Raw genomic sequence first — 20,588 nt, 5'->3', positions numbered from 1 at the left:
AGTTCACGAAAATCTGACAAAAATTATCAAAACAAATTCTACGATGATGACTACATATTTTTGCATTTACGTCTTTAGTTTGACTTAAACTCATAACTCATTGTCTGCACTTTTACCCCCTGCCTGGCTGTCATATAGCAGTGCCCAATCCCAGGCAGCTTCCAATGGGCTGAACTGAACTGGGATCGCCAGCCCGGCTGGTGAAGGAGGGGCGGGGAAAGTTCAGCAGAATGCAGACCGCTGTCAGTCCGTCCCTCTGATGGAGGGGCAGCGAGTGTGGGTTTGGTTTGTGTTCGTGTTAAAAACAGACAGAAACACTGCGAGCGACACAGCCTGACGAGAGAGGACTTTGTGTCTGTTTTATTCTTTGTGCTTTACATGATTGTAAACAGCGTAATAAATACATATTTCTGTTCAGAGATATTAGGAAAAGCTGAACGTGTAGACAACATTATATTCAGACAAGCACATCCTCATAATAGTACGTTTCCATGCGCAACAATAATACTAAATAGCAAATATGTATTATTATTATTATCGTCATTTGTGCTAGTATATATGTATTTTAAACGGCACAGCGTGACTCCCTTAACTTATTACTCTTACTACAGATTTGTAACTGCAATTAATTAAGGAAGATAGGAGTTATCTGAGCCTTTGTAGAATACCTTGCCTTTAATTTTACTCAGGTTGTTTTATATTATATTTATTTATTTAGGTGCTGCTATATGACAGACAGGCAGGGGGTAAAAGTGCAGACAGTGAGTTATGAGTTTAAGTCAAACTAAATACGTAAATGCAAAAATATGTAGTCATCGTCGTAGAATTTGTTTTGATAATTTTAGTCAGATTTTCGAATTACTGCGAACGAATTATTTATAATGTACTTATCAGACGTCCTTAACCAGGGCAAGTTACAGTTGAAACACAATACACACGTTTCATCATTAATCATCCAGCTACAATATAGCAGGTTTAATTGAACTAAAGTGCGCGTCTCAGTCATGGTGTTTATGGACGCATTTATTAAACCAGTCCTTAATGTTTTAGAGGGAAACCCAGATCTGCTGTATTTATTTATTCATTAATTTAACTTGTAAATGGACACGTTAACTGAATCGTGTTCGCCTTCATACTGATTGTCTCACAACACAGCCTGAACACCGGCCAGCTGTCGTACAATATTAATACCATCGGCTGCTACGATCCGATTAATATCCTTCATTCGTGTATTGTTATCTAGTCATGGCACTGCACCAGTCCTGTGAAATCCAAGTTTTCAATACACTGGGATATTAACTGTAAGCAGTCATTGTTTCTGTATGTGGATTTCATGCTGCTAATAAAACTGTAATATCGTGATCGCACACGATCTTCCGATATAATGTGTCTGATCTCTTCCCTGTCAGTCTCAAGTCCAGCGCACACCTCTCTTCTGAAAGTAAATCATGACCACATCAAACCAGAGCAGCTTTTCCAGATCAGCAGGGACACACGCACCCGGGGACACAAATGGAAATTGGGCTTCAAGGCATTCAAGACAGAAAACAGGAGACACTTCTTCACACAGAGAGGTGTCACAATCTGAACAAACTCCCCAGTGATGTGGTAGAAGAGACAATTTGGGAACATTTAAAAATAGACTGGATAGGATCCTTGACCACTTAGTTATTAATGGACACCAAACGAGCACGGTCGATACAACTGTAGTTCCATAAATTGGGAGTAACCATTCACTCAGTACTTGAATAAGAAATCTGCAGTATGGCAGCACTTCAAATACAACTATTTGTTGATATTAACTGCAGGAAATGAAACCGAATGTGGCTTCAGTATGACTGGAAAAAATACAACAAATTCAAACGACATCTGAGGAGTGAAATCAGTCAAATTCCATTGTAAGATTTGTGTGTTGTGTGTTTGTTGTCTTAGACAAACATGTGAAGGCTTTGGAGGTAAAATAATTACTTTCAATGTAAGTCAGTCCATGATTCTTATGTATTCTTTGAGTAATAGTTAAGATTCCTTATCTGTTTTATTAATTTGTTCGTTGCTTAAATTGTTTTGCTAAGTAATAAGTTGCCACACCATTATTTCTATGGATTTAAATGTTAACAAATTAGAACTGTCTTAATTCTAAAGTTAAAAAAGTAAATTAACGTAATTTGTTTAATATTCCAATTACTAAAACTGAATTAAATGTATGCAGGTTTTAGGTCAATATAACAAAATTAAATACCATGACTAAAATGTGATTAAAACTACTGACTAGGACTACAACTAAATTAAAAACTGATGACTAAATTAGCACTGTATAGTCTGCACTGCATTATCATGGTAAAACAAAAGGCAAACTGGATACATACATAAAGCATGGTAGGTGGGATTTGTGAAGGTGACTTTTCCGTGTAAGAATACAACTGTTTATTTAAATATATATTGTAGTCTGGTGGGGGTGGTGAGTGGTAAATGGGTGAAGAAATGGGGCAGGATAGATGTAGTTAAGTTTTTGAGTCCCGCCTATTTGGTAACTCCTCGCTCCGGTCTTGGCCAGTGTGTCAGTTGTCTTGGTGGTAGGTAAGGTGTTCAGGCCAAAGTCGGTTTCCAGGGGCATTGTTCTCGTCCAGTCTGAGTTCGGGATCCAGATCCAAAGCGAAGTCAATGTCCATGGATTCTGTTTCCTTTTTAGTTGTTTATTTATTTATGCTTCATTTATGCTGGTGCCCTCCTTGTCTTTTCTCAATACTGAGGCCTCTGTAAATGGGACTGGCTGCCTTTTATATATATATATATATATATATATATATATATATATATATATATAAAAAAATCTGGCTTTACTGAATGCAGATGGGAGAGATGATCAACACATCCAGACTTCTAAATGACTCCACTGAAGTAAATATCCCACTGTATATATATAGTGGGATATTTACTTCAGTGGAGTCATTTAGAAGTCTGGATGTGTTGATCATCTCTCCCATCTGCATTCAGTAAAGCCAGCAGTGTAGTTGTTAAGCCTTACACAGATGTAACTTGACCTTATCTGCAAAACACAGCTATAGGTTATTGAATCACTTCTGCGTGTATGGTTGTCACCCTGAAATCATTTGTGAAAAGCCAAGCCAAACAGCAAAGCATAATCTAAGCAGAACATGGCAGCAGTTATATTTAGGATCTTTTCTTTAGTTCTCTGAATAAAAGTGTGCTTTAGAAAGAATGCTGTTTATTATTTGAATGATCACATAAAAAGGGTACTGTTGACTACGCAATGTTTTGTTTTTGTTTTTTTTCTAAAATACAGATAAAAACAATTTGTAATGGGAAAGGTGTTTAGGGAAAACAATTTAAATGTATCTAGAGGAACATGTGCCTATAAAGTCTACACCCCTCAGAGTGCCATGCATTTAAATTAGGATGTTTACCACTTATCTACACATCATACTCCACAGAACAATATATATATTAAAAAATACAAAACTGAAATACCCCCCCCCCCCACCCCCCTTTCTATAGGCACCATATCTGTGTTTTTGTTTTTAATACATGGCTGTAATCGAAAAAATATCTTTATATCTCCAATGACATCATTTTTTTAAATGTACTATACAGGGATTGGCTGAATGTGTTCAGTCCTCCAATCATCCCACCTAGTCAACAAATGAGAGAGCAAGCTGTCAACCAAACCCAGAGGGAAATTTCCAAAGGTATGGATTAAAAAGCATTACATTTTTAGAGTTAAATAAGCAAAGCAGGCTGATTTACATAAAGGCCAGTTCCCTATCCAGGCACTAGAAGGAAGGTCTAAAACATCAAAAGTTTTGTTAATCACCCACAGTGCCGAACATAGATACCAAATGCTCACCTGTCAACTTATTTTATTTGGCTACCGGCTCTGGAAGTTGTTTAAAGTCATGAGAATATCAGTGAAGCTTTACAATGTACACACAGCAATTTCCCCTCACCTGTCTCACTGTGAACACTCACATAGAATCAGTCAACAATACTACAATTGTGTAATAGTAATGGTTGCTTCTCTCTTGGTTTCATCACAAAGCATGTCTGTTGGCTGTATGATATTGAAGTCCCAGTGTCAGAATGAGAGATGCATACTATAGCAATTCAGTAGCCTCACTAGAGATGACAGATAAATCACATAGAGGTTTTTAACATAGGGTGACCATATGAGTCCAAGGGAAACTTTGAGACAGGGTAGGATTTTAAAAGTTTAAATTAGGCAAAACATATATACATGCATACACATATACATGCATACATAAAATAGGGATATGGGCCCTTTGAATTGTGATTCAGGGTCCAGTTACCCAGTCCAGCTCAGTACTGTATTGTTAGAGCTGTCAGTTTGTATAGAACTGTAAAGGATATGCAGGTCACAGTACAGCTATTTGTGGTTCTTACTAATTTGAAGCTTTTACACTAAGTATTGCTAAGGGGAAAGTATTGGACTTGTTTGTTTATAAATCATTAATGACTTTGCATCAGTCATTACCGGAAAAACGAAACAGTATCCAACTTCACAATCGTCTATATCCATCTACTGCTAAATAATATGTAGATCGTATTGCCTTATAGTACCAGAGAGTATAGTAAATTGAACGAGTTATAAAGCAATAATTGAATAATGTATGATTTACACAAAATAGAATGAAATAAAGAGTAAAGTACAATACAGTGATCAAATCTTTAGTGCAATATGTAGGATTCAAAAGGAATTATACATAATATTTGCAAATTCTGGAAGAAAAAAAGCCACACTTTTTAAAAAGACACATCTATGCCTAAGGCTTTATGTAAAACATATGGTTTAACAGCTTTACAACTTTAAGGACTTTGCCATTTCCAGCTCCATTTTCTTTAATTTGTTTTTGTTTCCAATAACTTACAATATCTTATTTTTCCAAATTCTTCTCAATCTGATGCTTAAACACACGTCTAGCCTGGAACAATAATATCCTGAATCTCTCAATGTCCCTTTTTTTCCTGGCAATAGCAATAATGTGCTTGCAATGCCTTGTAATTATTTATTTACATTTATTTGTCTCATAGATGCATACAACTTTTCTTCAGGAAATAATTATTTTTTTGTGTTGTCCCAGTGTGCTGATGGTTGTATATCGACCTCTCTGTTCAGTCTTAAGGGATTGAATTTCCATACCTTTTTTTCAAAAATCTAAAAATATTAGGCAGGTCAGACTTCTGATAATGTATATTTTATCCTTAATTGTTTTATTCCCATGAGAACATATTTCTTTTAAAAAAGCACTTATCACATCAAGCCAAAACCTCAGGGTGAACGTCAATAGTATTACTGGAGGAGCTATGATGCAATGTACCCTGAGGAAATTGAATCATTTGGTTCCATGTATTTTATTTATTCATTTGGGTCTTGTCTAGCTGCTGCATATATCAGTATGTGTTTTTTTGTCTCAGATATTCAAATGTCTTGCCATCTTCTTGTAACACTGCCAAATGCTGAAGCATTGCTTGTTGGGTGTCAGTCTCACTCATTTTCACATTGAAAGTTGCTGTTAAATGCTATGAGCCTATCTGAAGTCTTTAGCTTTTGTACTGATGTGTAATTTTCCTTATTAAAGTACTCGGCCTTTGCGTTAACTATTTTGCATGGTTTAATATGTAGACTGCCATTTAAACATCTCATGTTATGTTTCATAATATCATTATTTCCCATCACTCATATTAATAACAACTTGCTTTTGAGTCTTGTTTTTTAACCCGTGAGAACATATACATGTTTAAATATTTAAGCACTAATTTTACCATTTTAGAAGCTACAAAGTACAAAAAACAATCCCAGCAGTGCTTTATATACTCTTTTAAAATAGGTGTGCTATGTACTCAAGTGTGCCACACATGAATCAAATGTATAAAACCTTATCAAAGACTGGAGCTTTTCTCCGCCATCATAAGTTGTGTGTAAACCCCCTTTATTTATCTTTGCTCTGAAAGTAATCCTAGCATTTCACTTTAACTGATTTTACAACCCAAAAAGGGAGTTTTCTTCACTTTGTATGAACTTTGTATGCACAGGCGATGGGGATAGAAAACAAGAGGTACATGAAAAAGCTCTCCTAAGAAGGGAACTCCCGTTTTCCATAAAGCGCTACAATATACTGTAGTAGACTTCTCTACTGTAAATGATACACATTCTTGTGTTATACCTCTCATGCTTTTGCTTACAGAGTTGAACATCTGTTCTCATTTAAATATTCAGGGATCAATTTACAAAAATCCCTGATTATCCAGCTATTTAGTTTCCTTAGTGGGGTGCACTAACTACACATCCCTGGAGGTACGGTTGATCATCTGTATTAGCTAATGAGCAGGGAAAGAAGAGGGACACTCAGGTGCTATTCAAACTAAATAGAGTATCCATGGTCACTAGCTGCACATGTACATGTATCCCAGAGCTAATGTTTCAATATATGTGTGTGTGTGTGTGTGTATATATATATATATATATATATATATATATTACTGATCAGCCATATCATTATGACCACTGACAGGTGAAGTGAATAACACTGATAATCTCGTTATCATGGCACCTGTCAGTGGGTGGGATATATTAGGCAGCAAGTGAACATTTTGTCCTCAAAGTTGATGTGTTAGAAGCAGGAAAAATGGGCAAGCGTAAGGATCTGAGCGACTTTGACAAGGGCCAAATTGTGATGGTCAGAGCATCTCCAAAACTGCAGCTTTTGTGGGGTGTTCCCGGTCTGCAGTGGTCAGTACCTATCAAAAGTGGTCCAAGGAAGGAAAAGCGGCATCAGGGTCATGGGCTGCCAAGGCTCATTGATGCACATGGGGAGCGAAGGCTTGCCCATGTGGTCCGATCCAACAGACGAGCTACTGTAGCTCAAATTGCTGAAAAAGTGAATGCTGGTTCTGATAGAAAGGTGTCAGAACACACAGTGCATCGCAGTTTGTTGTGTCTGGGGCTGCGTAGCCGCAGACCAGTCAGGGTGCCCATGCTGACCCCTGTCCACTGCCGAAAGCGCCTACAATGGGCACGTGAGCATCAGAACTGGAATACGGAGCAATAGAAGAAGGTGGCCTGGTCTGATGAATCACGAGTTCAAGGTGTTGACTTGGCCTCCAAATTCCCCAGATCTCAATCCAATCGAGCATCTGTGGGATGTGCTGGACAAACAAGTCTGATCCATGAAGGCCCCACTTCGCAACTTACAGGACTTTAAGGATCTGCTGCTAACATCTTGGTGCCAGATACCACAGCACACCTTCAGAGGTCTAGTGGAGTCCATGCCTCGACGGGTCAGGGCTGTTTTGGTGGCAAAAGTGGGACCTACACAATATTAGGCAATTGGTCATAATGTTATGGCTGATCGGTGTGTATATATATATATATATATAACTAATACTGTATAGTATATATTATAGTATAGTGTGTATATACAGTGAGGGAAAAAATATTTGATCCCCTGCTGATTTTGTACGTCTGCCCACTGACAAAGAAATGATCAGTCTATAATTTTAATGGTAGGTGTATTTTAACAGTGAGAGACAGAAAAACAACAAAATAATCCAGAAAAACGCATTTCAAAAAAGTTATAAATTGATTTGCATGTTAATGAGGGAAATAAGTATTTGACCCCTTCGACTTAGTACTTGGTGGTAAAACCCTTGTTGGCAATCACAGAGGTCAGACGTTTCTTGTAGTTGGCCACCAGGTTTGCACACATCTCAGGAGGGATTTCGTCCCACTCCTCTTTGCAGATCCTCTCCAAGTCATTAAGGTTTTGAGGCTGACGTTTGGCAACTCGAACCTTCAGCTCCCTCCACAGATTTTCTATGAGATTAAGGTTTGGAGACTGGCTAGGCCACTCCAGGACCTTAATGTGCTTCTTCTTGAGCCACTCCTTTGTTGCCTTGGCTGTGTGTTTTGGGTCATTGTCATGCTGGAATACCCATCCACGACCCATTTTCAATGCCCTGGCTGAGGGAAGGAGGTTCTCACCCAAGATTTGACGGTACATGGCCCCGTCCATCGTCCCTTTGATGCGGTGCAGTTGTCCTGTCCCTTTAGCAGAAAAACACCCCCAAAGCATAATGTTTCCACCTCCATGTTTGACGGTGGGGATGGTGTTCTTGGGGTCATTCCTCCTCCTCCAAACACGGCGATTTGAGTTGATGCCAAAGAGCTCGATTTTGGTCTCATCTGACCACAACACTTTCACCCAGTTCTCCTCTGAATCATTCAGATGTTCATTGTCAAACTTCAGACGGGCCTGTACATGTGCTTTCTTGAGCAGGGGGACCTTGCGGGCGCTGCAGGATTTCACTCCTTCACGGCGTAGTGTGTTACCAATTGTTTTCTTGGTGACTATGGTACCAGCTGCCTTGAGATCATTAACAAGATCCTCCCGTGTAGTTCTGGGCTGATTCCTCACCGTTCTCATGATCATTGAAACTCCACGAGGTGAGATCTTGCATGGAGCCCCAGATCGATGGAGACTGACAGTTATTTTGTGTTTCTTCCATTTGCGAATAATCGCACCAACTGTTGTCACCTTCTCACCAAGCTGCTTGGCGATGGTCTTTTAGCCCATTCCAGCCTTGTGTAGGTCTACAATCTTGTCCCTGACATCCTTGGACAGCTCTTTGGTCTTGGCCATGGTGGAGAGTTTGGAATCTGATTGATTGATTGCTTCTGTGGACAGGTGTCTTTTATATAGGTAACGAGCTGAGATTAGGAGCACTCCCTTTAAGAGAGTGCTCCTAATCTCAGTTCATTACCTGTATAAAAGACACCTGGGAGCCAGAAATCTTGCTGATTGATAGGGGATCAAATACTTATTTCCCTCATTAACATGCAAATCAATTTATAACTTTTTTGAAATGCGTTTTTCTGGATTTTTTGTTGTTATTCTGTCTCTCACTGTTAAAATACACCTACCATTAAAATTATAGACTGATCATTTCTTTGTCAGTGGGCAAACGTACAAAATCAGCAGGGGATCAAATACTTTTTTCCCCTCACTGTATATATATATATATATATATATATATATATATATATATATATATATATATATATATATACACTCACCTAAAGGATTATTAGGAACACCTGTTCAATTTCTCATTAATGCAATTATCTAACCAACCAATCACATGGCAGTTGCTTCAATGCATTTAGGGGTGTGGTCCTGGTCAAGACAATCTCCTGAACTCCAAACTGAATGTCTGAATGGGAAAGAAAGGTGATTTAAGCAATTTTGAGCGTGGCATGGTTGTTGGTGCCAGACGGGCCGGTCTGAGTATTTCACAATCTGCTCAGTTACTGGGATTTTCATGCACAACCATTTCTAGGGGTTTACAAAGAATGGTGTGAAAAGGGAAAAACATCCAGTATGCGGCAGTCCTGTGGGCGAAAATGCCTTGTTGATGCTATAGGTCAGAGGAGAATGGGCCGACTGATTCAAGCTGATAGAAGAGCAACTTTGACTGAAATAACCACTCGTTACAACCGAGGTATGCAGCAAAGCATTTGTGAAGCCACAACACGTACAACCTTGAGGCGGATGGGCTACAACAGCAGAAGACCCCACCGGGTACCACTCATCTCCACTACAAATAGGAAAAAGAGGCTACAATTTGCACAAGCTCACCAAAATTGGACAGTTGAAGACTGGAAAAATGTTGCCTGGTCTGATGAGTCTCGATTTGTGTTGAGACATTCAGATGGTAGAGTCAGAATTTGGCGTAAACAGAATGAGAACATGGATCCATCATGCCTTGTTACCACTGTGCAGGCTGGTGGTGTTGGTGTAATGGTGTGGGGGATGTTTTCTTGGCACACTTTAGGCCCCTTAGTGCCAATTGGGTATCGTTTAAATGCCACGGCCTACCTGAGCATTGTTTCTGACCATGTCCATCCCTTTATGACCACCATGTACCCATCCTCTGATGGCTACTTCCAGCAGGATAATGCACCATGTCACAAAGGTCGAATCATTTCAAATTGGTTTCTTGAACATGACAATGAGTTCACTGTACTAAACTGGCCCCCACAGTCACCAGATCTCAACCCAATAGAGCATCTTTGGGATGTGGTGGAACGGGAGCTTCGTGCCCTGGATGTGCATCCCACAAATCTCCATCAACTGCAAGATGCTATCCTATCAATATGGGCCAACATTTCTAAAGAATGCTTTCAGCACCTTGTTGAATCAATGCCACGTAGAATTAAGGCAGTTCTGAAGGCGAAAGGGGGTCAAACACAGTATTAGTATGGTGTTCCTAATAATCCTTTAGGTGAGTGTATATATATATATATATATATATATATATATATATTATAACAAAATAATTTGCTGAATAGATTAATCTTACATGGGTTTCATGTACATGTTAAATTCAATGATGAAACAATCATTATAACATTTAAAATACATTTTATTGCTATATCAAACTCAGAGTACATATAAATAACTAATGGTGCATAATAAATATATAAACAGCTAGTTTGAAATTAATTGCTCTTGTGGTATAGAGACTCACATGAACTGGGGGGGAAATGATTGAATAGTTTTATCTTTATTTAATTGAAAATCCAATAAGAAAAATGCATGTTTTGTGAAAATATTCAATACCTATCAATAACAATAACTAATGACTAGCGAACCCTCGGGAAGTGTTTGGTGCCATTTTTCAGTGAGATCGATGCGCAGACAGGCTGTCATCCATCTGCGGGGGGGAGCTCTGGAGTGAGGCTCGGCAGCCATCCGCGGCTCATCAGTAGGGGAAATCTGCTTTCACTGGAGCTTCACAGTGTGCAGCCATTCTTCATGCAGCTAAACTCCGGCTTTTATTTGACTTCATAATTGAGAATATTCTCGTTCTTGCAAATCAATAAAATAATTGCCTTTTTCAATGAAAGGACAATCATTTTCGTCTGGGAGAGCCACAAAGCCCAGACACGAGGGCTAGATAACATGTATTTTGGATTCTCTTAATCTGAAATTACAATTAACACATTCCCATCTCACCATGAAGGCAAGAATTATACACAAATCTGGACTGGGGTATAATGCAAAAAGGTGTTGTGGAAAAACCTAATCAGGTCTTCAATGTGCTTATGGAAGAAGTACAAAATACTAACATATTTGAGCTTTGTATCATGTGTACATATGTATGCACTCCTACAGAGATACTTGGTAAGTTCCAGGTTTCAGTTTCAGGGTCAAAAGTCAAATCATCTGCACTGTAAGATATACAAGATGATAAAGCATCTTCATAAACTTGTAGAGCAGTGTCTGATCAACTGTAAAGAAAATAGGTTGGGGAAGGCAATTCACCATTAAAATGATACACTTGGTTGCCTGAGATGATCACATTTTGGAGATGGTTTCAGTTCAGACATTTTAGACCTTTTATGGAGGTTAATTGGTTATAACTTCCATCTGATATCCTAGGCAGCACTCTAACACTGCAATCACAGTGTGCAACATTTGTGTTTATTTATACTAAATCTTTAAAATAAATAAATACCAGAAAAAAGTGGCTTAAAAGTTGATGAAAAACAAACACCTTTCATGATCGGTAGGCATAAATAAGTATATATACTAAAGAATCCCCTTTTTAATTCCTTTCAGAAATCAGACTGTAGAGTAGATTGAATCAAACAGAGTCTTTATTCAAGCTGCTTGGAGAAAAGTAATACACACAGACACGCAGGTCTCTGTCCTTATTTCCCTAAAATCATTGAACTTACATGATGTTATATACATACTGCGATATTCTGGACAGGGTGAGTTTGAACCAATAAGGGGGAGACAACTCCCTATCTTATGAGATCCTCACTATCTTCCTGATTAAGCTTAAACACAATGTTTTCTATTTTATGCCCAAATATGGAGACATATGTGGCCATTTCGTTCTTTATATTCCACACGTATCTAACACGGTTAGATAGGCAAAGGGGGTTGTGTGCCCACTTCCCCATCTCCTTGTGGTTTTACTAGAACATACATTCTGTACTAAATTTGTATTGTGTGTCTGCAGAGAGATGCATCTGGTACAAACCGGTAGAAGCTGGTCTCATTATGTGCTCTTTGGTAACCTAATGTATGGATGAGGTTTGGGGCCTCTTCATATCCATACTAAATATTGGGGGCAAATGTCCCCCCTATAACCATCCCTATGAATATAACTGTAGAGAGTACAGAGGCCCTTTAATGTCTCCTTCAAGCCTAGGGACACTTTCCTCACCCACTATAGCTGTCTCTTTTCATCCACACGTTGTAGCTGCTTTAACACATATTGCATTATGCGCCATGGCTAGACAGCCATACTTTTTGGCCTGCCTGTTACGAGTGCTACACATTTCCCACTGTCTTGCACTTCTGTGCAATATTCTTCACAGCTGATTTCAGGAATCGTAAAGCTTCCAGTATTTTACAGGCTGTCATATGTGTAATATAACAATCAACTTCCAAGTTAAAATTCCATGTTAAAATGTCATCAGCTGTGATCCATATGCCATACTGGCAGGAACTGCCTGGCTCAATCCATTACCAGCAGATGGAGGCTTATACCAGTGCTTATTATTGTCAACCACTATAATACAAACATTAACATGTTCACCTCATTCATATTTCTGTAAGGAACAACCACAGTGGGACAGAGGAGTCTGCATTTTAAAGATGCAGAAAGCATTTTATTACTTGGAAAAGAAAAGTAACTCAGTCAAACAGGATCAACTATAGAAAAACACAAAAGCTACAGGATCCAGTTGCTGTTACTTTGTTTAAAAAAAGTTGTTAAAAACAATGTCCATACACAAGGAGGAAAAACAGATCATGTCCAATGTTCCGCAACTTAGTGGAAAGCTTCCAAGTTAAACACATTGTGTATTCAGCATCTCTGCTGTGCGAATCTTGTCCCTGTTGTCCTTATGTAATTATTAATTCAACAACTGTAGGGCTTTTAATGAACTTCTCCATCAGATATACAAGATCCTTACAGTGTGTTATAATCAGGCATGTGACCTTGTATACTTTGCACATCGTCCACGAAATACCAAGAGGTAGCAGGTGCTGATATATGGCCAGTAAAACAAGTCAAATACAGTCAATTTGGTAGCAAACCTTGTAGAATGTCATGGTGCCATATCATGTGGGTTTCATTACAAGCCTTTCATTGGCTGTGTTTTTATTATATTCCGTGTTGGTCTATTGTCCTTGAGCTCTTCTCTTTCAACACATCATTAGTACAATTGCCATAATTTTCCTAATTATGAGGGGATATTTTGTAATTACCCAGTAGCTGAAGTGCTGATTACTTCATTATTCTGCAGATCAGTTTCATTGAAATAGCTAGATGGACATTTTCTGAATGAATTGCAGGTTAGCCAGGTCATTCTAATTCATGCGTTAATTTCAATGTGCCCTAGTTACAATGCTGTATTTATCCTTATTAACAACACAGGAGCTCTTTGCGTGTGTTTGTAATGGCCCTTCTTCTTTCTCATCCTTTACTCCCACATGTTTTTTTGTATGATTCACACTTAATTAAACTTGTTATTTCAACCCTTATGCTTCAGAATTCACTTATGGATATTTAAAAAACAAAAAACAAAAAAAACATATTACACATTCTTATTTATATATTAGTTTCATGTGTGTCTTTATTAGTATATATTTGTTCAGCACTTTATAAACATGCACTAAAAATCTTCACTGCTTCTTGGCAACATAATGCTTAAATTAAAACTTTTATTCCTGCTCATGTGAGCCAGCTTTAGTTATCGCATTGTCTTCTAAACCATTTCACAGTAAGCAGAGTAACTTAAAATAGCAATTCACAATTTTTGGCTTTATATCCATGGGACTCTTTAAATTGTTGGCACCCCAACCCTCCAGGTACAATCTAATTCAAAAAGTCAATGGGGCAGAAATTTATAGCACATATTTTCTGAATCTGTTTCACTGAAAGCTGACTAAAGCATAGCCAAGGGAATTCAAAAGAATGTCTTGAGTCTTTAAATGCCTTTACACAACTTTACTACGTCCACTGCTTTTGCACTTCATTTGTAAAGCAATCCTTGGAGAAGGGTAGACAACAGTGTAACTATGTGCCATCTCTGCCAAGGCACTTGGTAAATCTGCAGCTTTCTAAATGGTGATTTGTCTTGACCACTCATGTTGTTTTCTCTCATTCTCTTTAATTCCCAATGTGAAGCTGACATAGCAAAAGCTGCAATATGGGTTGCATTATAATATAATCATTACTGGTGCCAGCAAGCACTGTTGTGAGTACACCAGTGAAAGATAGTAGAACAAGCAATCACAAAAACTGAGACAGAGATCTATACCTATACATACTGCAGAGCAGGTATTTGTTTCAATGTTTCATGGATACAGTGGATTCTAGATAAACTATGAAAATCATCATTAACCTTTATCTGTGTATTATGTTTCAGGAAATGAGATTGCAGCTGCAGAAGACACCGATGATGACGAAGTCCTAAATTTGTTGTACGACCCTTGTCTCAACTGTTACTTTGACCCGGAAACAGGAAAATACTATGAGTTAGCATAATACGTTTACAAATGTCATCAAATAATTTCCGTTACTGGAATTCTATTTTTTGTATATGAGTATCTGTATTTTTTACACATGTATAGAAAATAACTTAGAGATTGTGTTCAATTGTGTATATGGAATGCATTTATTTTTTCTCACATGTCTACTATATATATGTAGATTTTAGTTTATTTTTTTATATAAAGAATTAAATTAAATTGTATGTCTAAAAAAGTGTTATGGAAATTGTTATTAATCTTGCAGTTAAATCAGTACATTCATAAAAAATGCATTTATATTTCTCTAAAATAGATCATAGATCTGCCTAATGTTTTGGAAGACCAATTAAAAGACAAAGAAAAAGTATATAGATACAGCTTCAATATTCATGCATCCGATGTTGCACTTCGATTTTGTACTAAATGCCTTGTGTTTAAAAGCTTAGTTGAAGTAAGAATGCCATAAGAATTGGATGGGTCACTGCTTTAGAGGGAACGATAGATATTTGAATTGATGCATACTGAACACTGAGACAAGTATTAATGAAGTAACACATTGTATTATACACCGATCTGCCATAACATTATGACCACTGACAGGTGAAGTGAATAACACTGATAATCTTGTTATCATGGCACCTGTAAGTGGGTGGGATATATTAGGCAGAAAGCAAGTGCTGCTAACGTCTTGGTGCCAGATACCACAGCACCAGCACAGATACCATGCCTCGACGGGTCAGGGCTGTTTTGGCGGCAAAAGGTGGACCTACACAATATTAGGCAGGTGGTCATAATGTTATGGCTGATCAGTGTATACTGTTTATTTGTTTTTTAAGTTGTTAGTCCATCTTAGGTTGTATATATTTTCTTAATAATTCAGTAATTCTGTATTACTTCTTGATGCAATTAATTTCAAGAGCTAAATTGTCATGGTGAGGAAAAGTAGGTCTCCAGTAATACTTGAACTAGTCCCAGAGGCAGAATATAAAGGCATTCTTTTCACTGCCAATGACAGAGAGTGAGCAGCATATTTCCTGGCTTCTCAACATCATAAAGCAAAAGCAAAACTAATTATTTACTGCCACAGCCATGTATGTATACCTAATGAGTTTTAATGAAATGGAATGTTGTGTACTTCACAAACAATAATTTCCCAGTGGGGAGGTTGTTTCATCTGAAATGGACAGCTTGGCACATATATATATATATATATATATATATATATATATATATATATATATATATATATATATATATATATATGATTTTTTTTATTAATTTAAGTTTAAAATATATTTTTGTTTGTAATGTAGCATTTCCAGGTGGTGCATTGGTAAGGAAGATAAATGGGGGGGGGGGAAAGGAAAAGGTCAAGGCTCTTTTTCAGACAAGGACACATTCAACATACATTGGAGCTGTGTTAGGAAAATGAAGCCAAGAAAAAGATTTCTCAAAAGAGTTAGAATATGGACACCTTGACTGAACCGTCCAATCTGAGAGTGAGTAAGAAGTCCTCTTAGGTCAACAAGTCCAGCTATTGTTCTGTTTCTACGTTTACCTAATAATCCAACCACAGAGGGTACCGTAGATCACAAAAAATAAATTGCTTATGCCCTTAATTGTGATTTGAGACAATTGTTTAGTTATGGTATTGAATGTACATGTTAAAACAAAGTTCATTTTAAAGAAGATATTCTTTCATGGCAGTTTTGAAAGTCAAATGTTGATTCTAGCATTTGTTAACTTGTGCAAATAACTCTTGCTATTTTACTATTTTTCTAGAATGTACATATCTCAGAAATCACTGGCTGCAGTCTGTTACTAAAATATGAACTGCTAAATAGTATTTTCATTATCAGGAGGGACCTCTAATATCCTTTCTTTCTTTGTGACATTAGATCATTACAAACTGCTTTAACAACAATAACAATCTCCAATTTCCAGTGGGAATAAAGAAAGAAAGAAATAAGAAGTTTTACAAATGCATGTTTATGCAGCTACTGTTACAAAACCCCATCACCAGATTCACTCATACACAGATGCAATATAATACAAATACTGAAGGCCACATGGAAAGACTAAAACAAATTGCACCTTAGAAATGATCCTGGCAAAGTAATTCAATGTTAAAATAAAGCAAATTCTCTTTCTTCACTATAAGCAAGCTCTAGCAAAAATCCCCGGGACACTGATAATGTGATTGCACCATTAATAAGTGCAGTATGCCTCACTACTAGTATAAACACCATTTAAGAGTGGGTTCACATTATAAATGAGTGTTTTAATTACTTTTTAACACAATACGCCAAACCAGGAAGTAAAGAGAAAAGTTTATCTTTAAGTTTCATCTTTATTACCCTGACTGGGAATCCGTATGTTCCACACCAAACACAGCTCTATTCCAAATTTGAATCCATATACAACGTGTTCACATTTACATTATGTTTTCTATTACAGGGAATCATTTTTAGTATAATTTGATTTGTGCTTACTTGATACCAACCAGTGAGCCTACACTGGGAAGATCCAGAGAAAGCTGACAGGTAAACCCCGCCCCCTACAAACGTCACTGACGAGTTGTCTAATCACAGTTTAGAAACTTGTCACCGGGTTGAAGAAAACCAGGAAGTAAAGTGGAGATGGCGTTGCAATATGGTGCTCAGGGATTTTGTAATGTGTATCTTCTTTTATGGTTATTATTTGATGACGTGGAGGGACACATAATACACAAGACACGTTTGCTAAGATATATGCGTAAAGAGCTGGTGGGAGAGAAAGACATGCTAACCGGAACCATGTTTCCTGACGACGGTCCCTCACAGAAACCTGTTGCTGCACTTCAGGTGAATATCACCTGCTCGACCTAAACATGGCACAGCAAGGTGATTTGAGTCGTTTTGAATCGTTAAAGTGAATTGACGGCAGAATTCAGCTTCAGATTCCGGTTTTGGCCGTTTGTAAGCACAGGTACCCTTTTCATAGTTGTATTTAGGGAAGGTGTAGCGGTACGTCATTTGTAAATTACATTCAAATACCATAAACACACAATATCACATGCACGACCTTAACACTGAGGTGCCAACAGATCAGCACTAAATAACCTTGCATTAACATATTGGCTAAAGGTGACGGAAGCCTAGTTTACCGTGTGTTCTATAATCCGTTTTTAAAGATTGCATGTTTAAAATAGTATGTTTCATATATAGTTTGTTCCTCTCCTGTTCACTTGTATAAACTGTGAACTTCCTTGCAGCGAAATTAAGACGCACAACTGAGTATTGTGAAGTTGCTCATCTCTATGGGTAGAAATAACTCTGCTCTTGTTTCCTATCATTTAGGTTAGGCTCCACCCCGGGGTTATAATCGCTGTGGTGGTTGTTTCCTCCCTTGCAATCTTAGCTGCTTGCTTTATTATCAGAAAATATTGCTGCCTCCGCAGGTAAGAAAAGTCATTTTGTATCCTATTCCACCTGAGGTCAGTTCTTTACGCATGTCTGTAAATACGGGATGTTTCTCAAAGCAATGTAACAAGCCTGCAGTGTTATTAAGTTTCACACATCTGAAATGCACATGAACACACCTCAAACAGACGTGCACTATTGCTGGAATAAAGACTTGTTTTAGTCATGGGATTAAGTCTTTTCCTTCCCACCCCTAGACATGGCTGTCACTGGAGAAGTAGCAGGTTAATTGGTGATTATTATTATTATTATTATTATTATTATTATTATTATTATTATTATTATTACTGGTGGTAATTAGATTTCATTTTCAGTGGCACAACACTTATCTAACCATTGTATTTTGGAAATATGCTAAACTAGAAGAACAAGACACCAAATACAATAACTCAGCACTAATGTCCCAATAATATATTGCTGTATAATGTGTACAGGTGTGTCTGTGTGTGTGTTTGCTTGGTTATTGTGCCTCATTGTGGCAGAGGGGAATATTGCACAACTGAGAAAATAATGTTAAGATTAGTTTAACATTATTCTAAAATTATTTTTTGAAATATCTTATTACCATTATGGGTTCAATGTATTTTTTTCCTATAATGTGAGGTACAATTTTTTTTTTCTTTCTGTCAACCTAATTGAAGGTGAGGTGTAAAAGTGTTACTGCTATTAAACTTCTCAATCTGAAATGACTTCCATATTCAAATCCAGTAATCCAATTACATAAGAACTATAGCATATCATACAGTTTAATCTATTAGTGTATAAAGAATTTAAAATGTAGTGTTTAGTAAAGCATTTCCCTATTTACTGTCTCTGCATTGTGAATATAAGTGTACTAAGACTTCTTTATATTTCCCCCATGATATGTAAATTCTATTTAAATTAGTTCTCTCTCTCCTTTCTTAAAATGTCTTGCTTTCTTTATCATTTTAATATGAAAAAGGAGTAGTTCTCTGTATAAAAAAACAAAAACAGATTTTCCAAAATTAATGATATTTTTTATTGATCTTTAGACATACATTCGGATTAAAAGTGGTAAAGTGCAATTGTTGGACTTCTTATGGGTGCAGTTTGAGGCCATTTAATGTGAAAAAATAGGCATAAGGAGTTCCACACTAGCATATTGCCTAATTCAATATCAAATGCATTATAAACTATATTAATGCTTTATGTCCCATCCCCCCACTCCCACATACACACACATATACTTTATGCAGCTTATTGATCAACATAAAAAACATTGCATTGAGGCAACTCAGTTCTGAAACTGTTTGACTTCTGATAATTTTTTTTAGTATTTGTTTTTAATATATAATATATATATATATATATATATATATATATATATATATATATTTCCAGTACACCTGAAAATGGTAAAGCATACTAATGTCAGCTGTGTGGTTTATATTGCTTCTGAAGCAATGCAGCCTACAGGTACTCTGAACTAAGAGAGCAGGAGGAACAGCACACAGCCGATGAGCTAGACAACAGCTCTGCGGACAGAATGCTTTATAATGACGACTCTGATGAGGTGAGGCATTATTTGGCTAATCTGTTCCCTTGTTTAGGCAAAGTCACTTAAAATGTAAATCAGAAAATTAGAAATAAAGGGATTGTGAAGTTTGTCAGTACATTAGTATTGTAGTAAAATACCACAACTTAAATATCCGCCTGGCATTTAGATTACCTTTGAGACTCGTGGTGGTTTAGTCACAGAGAATGAATTAATGGCTTACAAGACACGGTTTAAAATGTTAATAAATAACATTGACAACTAGCAGAAATAAACACAATGACTTTGATTAACAAAATATAGACCTACAACATCAAACTTTAAATAATCAATCCTTTTAAACTTTGGCCTGGATCAAATGAAGTCATTGATCAGCACGCCAAAGGGAATTCTGAACCCAGCGCTTGATGGCAGTTTTCTGTGGTGTCGACTCAAGGAGCCTCCGAGAATCAGAAAGCCATTAAGTGACATATTGGAATATGCAAATGACAGTTGGTGGAACATTGTTTTAATACGATTCTTTGTGAATGTGCCATAACACTATCACTACTACTTGAACTAAGAACATTTTATTCCTAGAAACTAGTTTACATTATAATTGTGTGGAGTTACTGGTACAAATTCTGAAACTTCAGATAATGTATTCAGTGTACCTTCCATATGAGCTGTATTACTGGTGGCTTCAGGTTTAGTTATTTATTTATTTTCTGGTAATAGAAAGTCTGACATCAAATGTTTGATGTTAAATTAAATAACTTTTCTTTTTCCCCCCCACAGGATTTATTAGAATGAAACAATTCACTTCACTTCAGAAAACAAAACTTAAACCCCACCAGAAAGTATTTTTTTTTCCAAAGAACAAGATGATCTCAGGGATAAAGATGATTTATGTAACTATTTAAATATAATCTAATTTATAGTCAACAGAAATTAGTTCTGGAGCGTTTTTCTCTTGTGAATGACTTCTCATTTCACAATATTGATTGCCCCTAAGCTGAAACTTTTTTTCTAATTGCAATGGGT

At 37.0% G+C, this 20,588-nt stretch overlaps 1 protein-coding gene across 1 annotated transcript in view; it reads left to right on the top strand.

Annotated features, from left to right (window-relative positions):
* Positions 1-14,623, top strand: part of cfap20dc (CFAP20 domain containing) — an 80,730-nt gene extending 66,107 nt beyond the window's left edge. Inside the window, exons 17-18 of the mRNA XM_066697920.1 lie at positions 3,613-3,707; positions 14,486-14,623. Of these exons, the coding sequence (XP_066554017.1) occupies positions 3,613-3,707; positions 14,486-14,604 (214 nt within the window). The 3' untranslated portion in view covers positions 14,605-14,623. The remainder of the gene's footprint in view (positions 1-3,612; positions 3,708-14,485) is intronic.
* The last annotated feature ends 5,965 nt before the right edge of the window (positions 14,624-20,588 follow it).

The sequence above is a fragment of the Amia ocellicauda genome, chromosome 3, assembly GCF_036373705.1.
Source record: "Amia ocellicauda isolate fAmiCal2 chromosome 3, fAmiCal2.hap1, whole genome shotgun sequence".
Lineage (NCBI taxonomy): Eukaryota > Metazoa > Chordata > Actinopteri > Amiiformes > Amiidae > Amia > Amia ocellicauda.
This window is presented reverse-complemented; position numbering and strand designations above follow the sequence as displayed.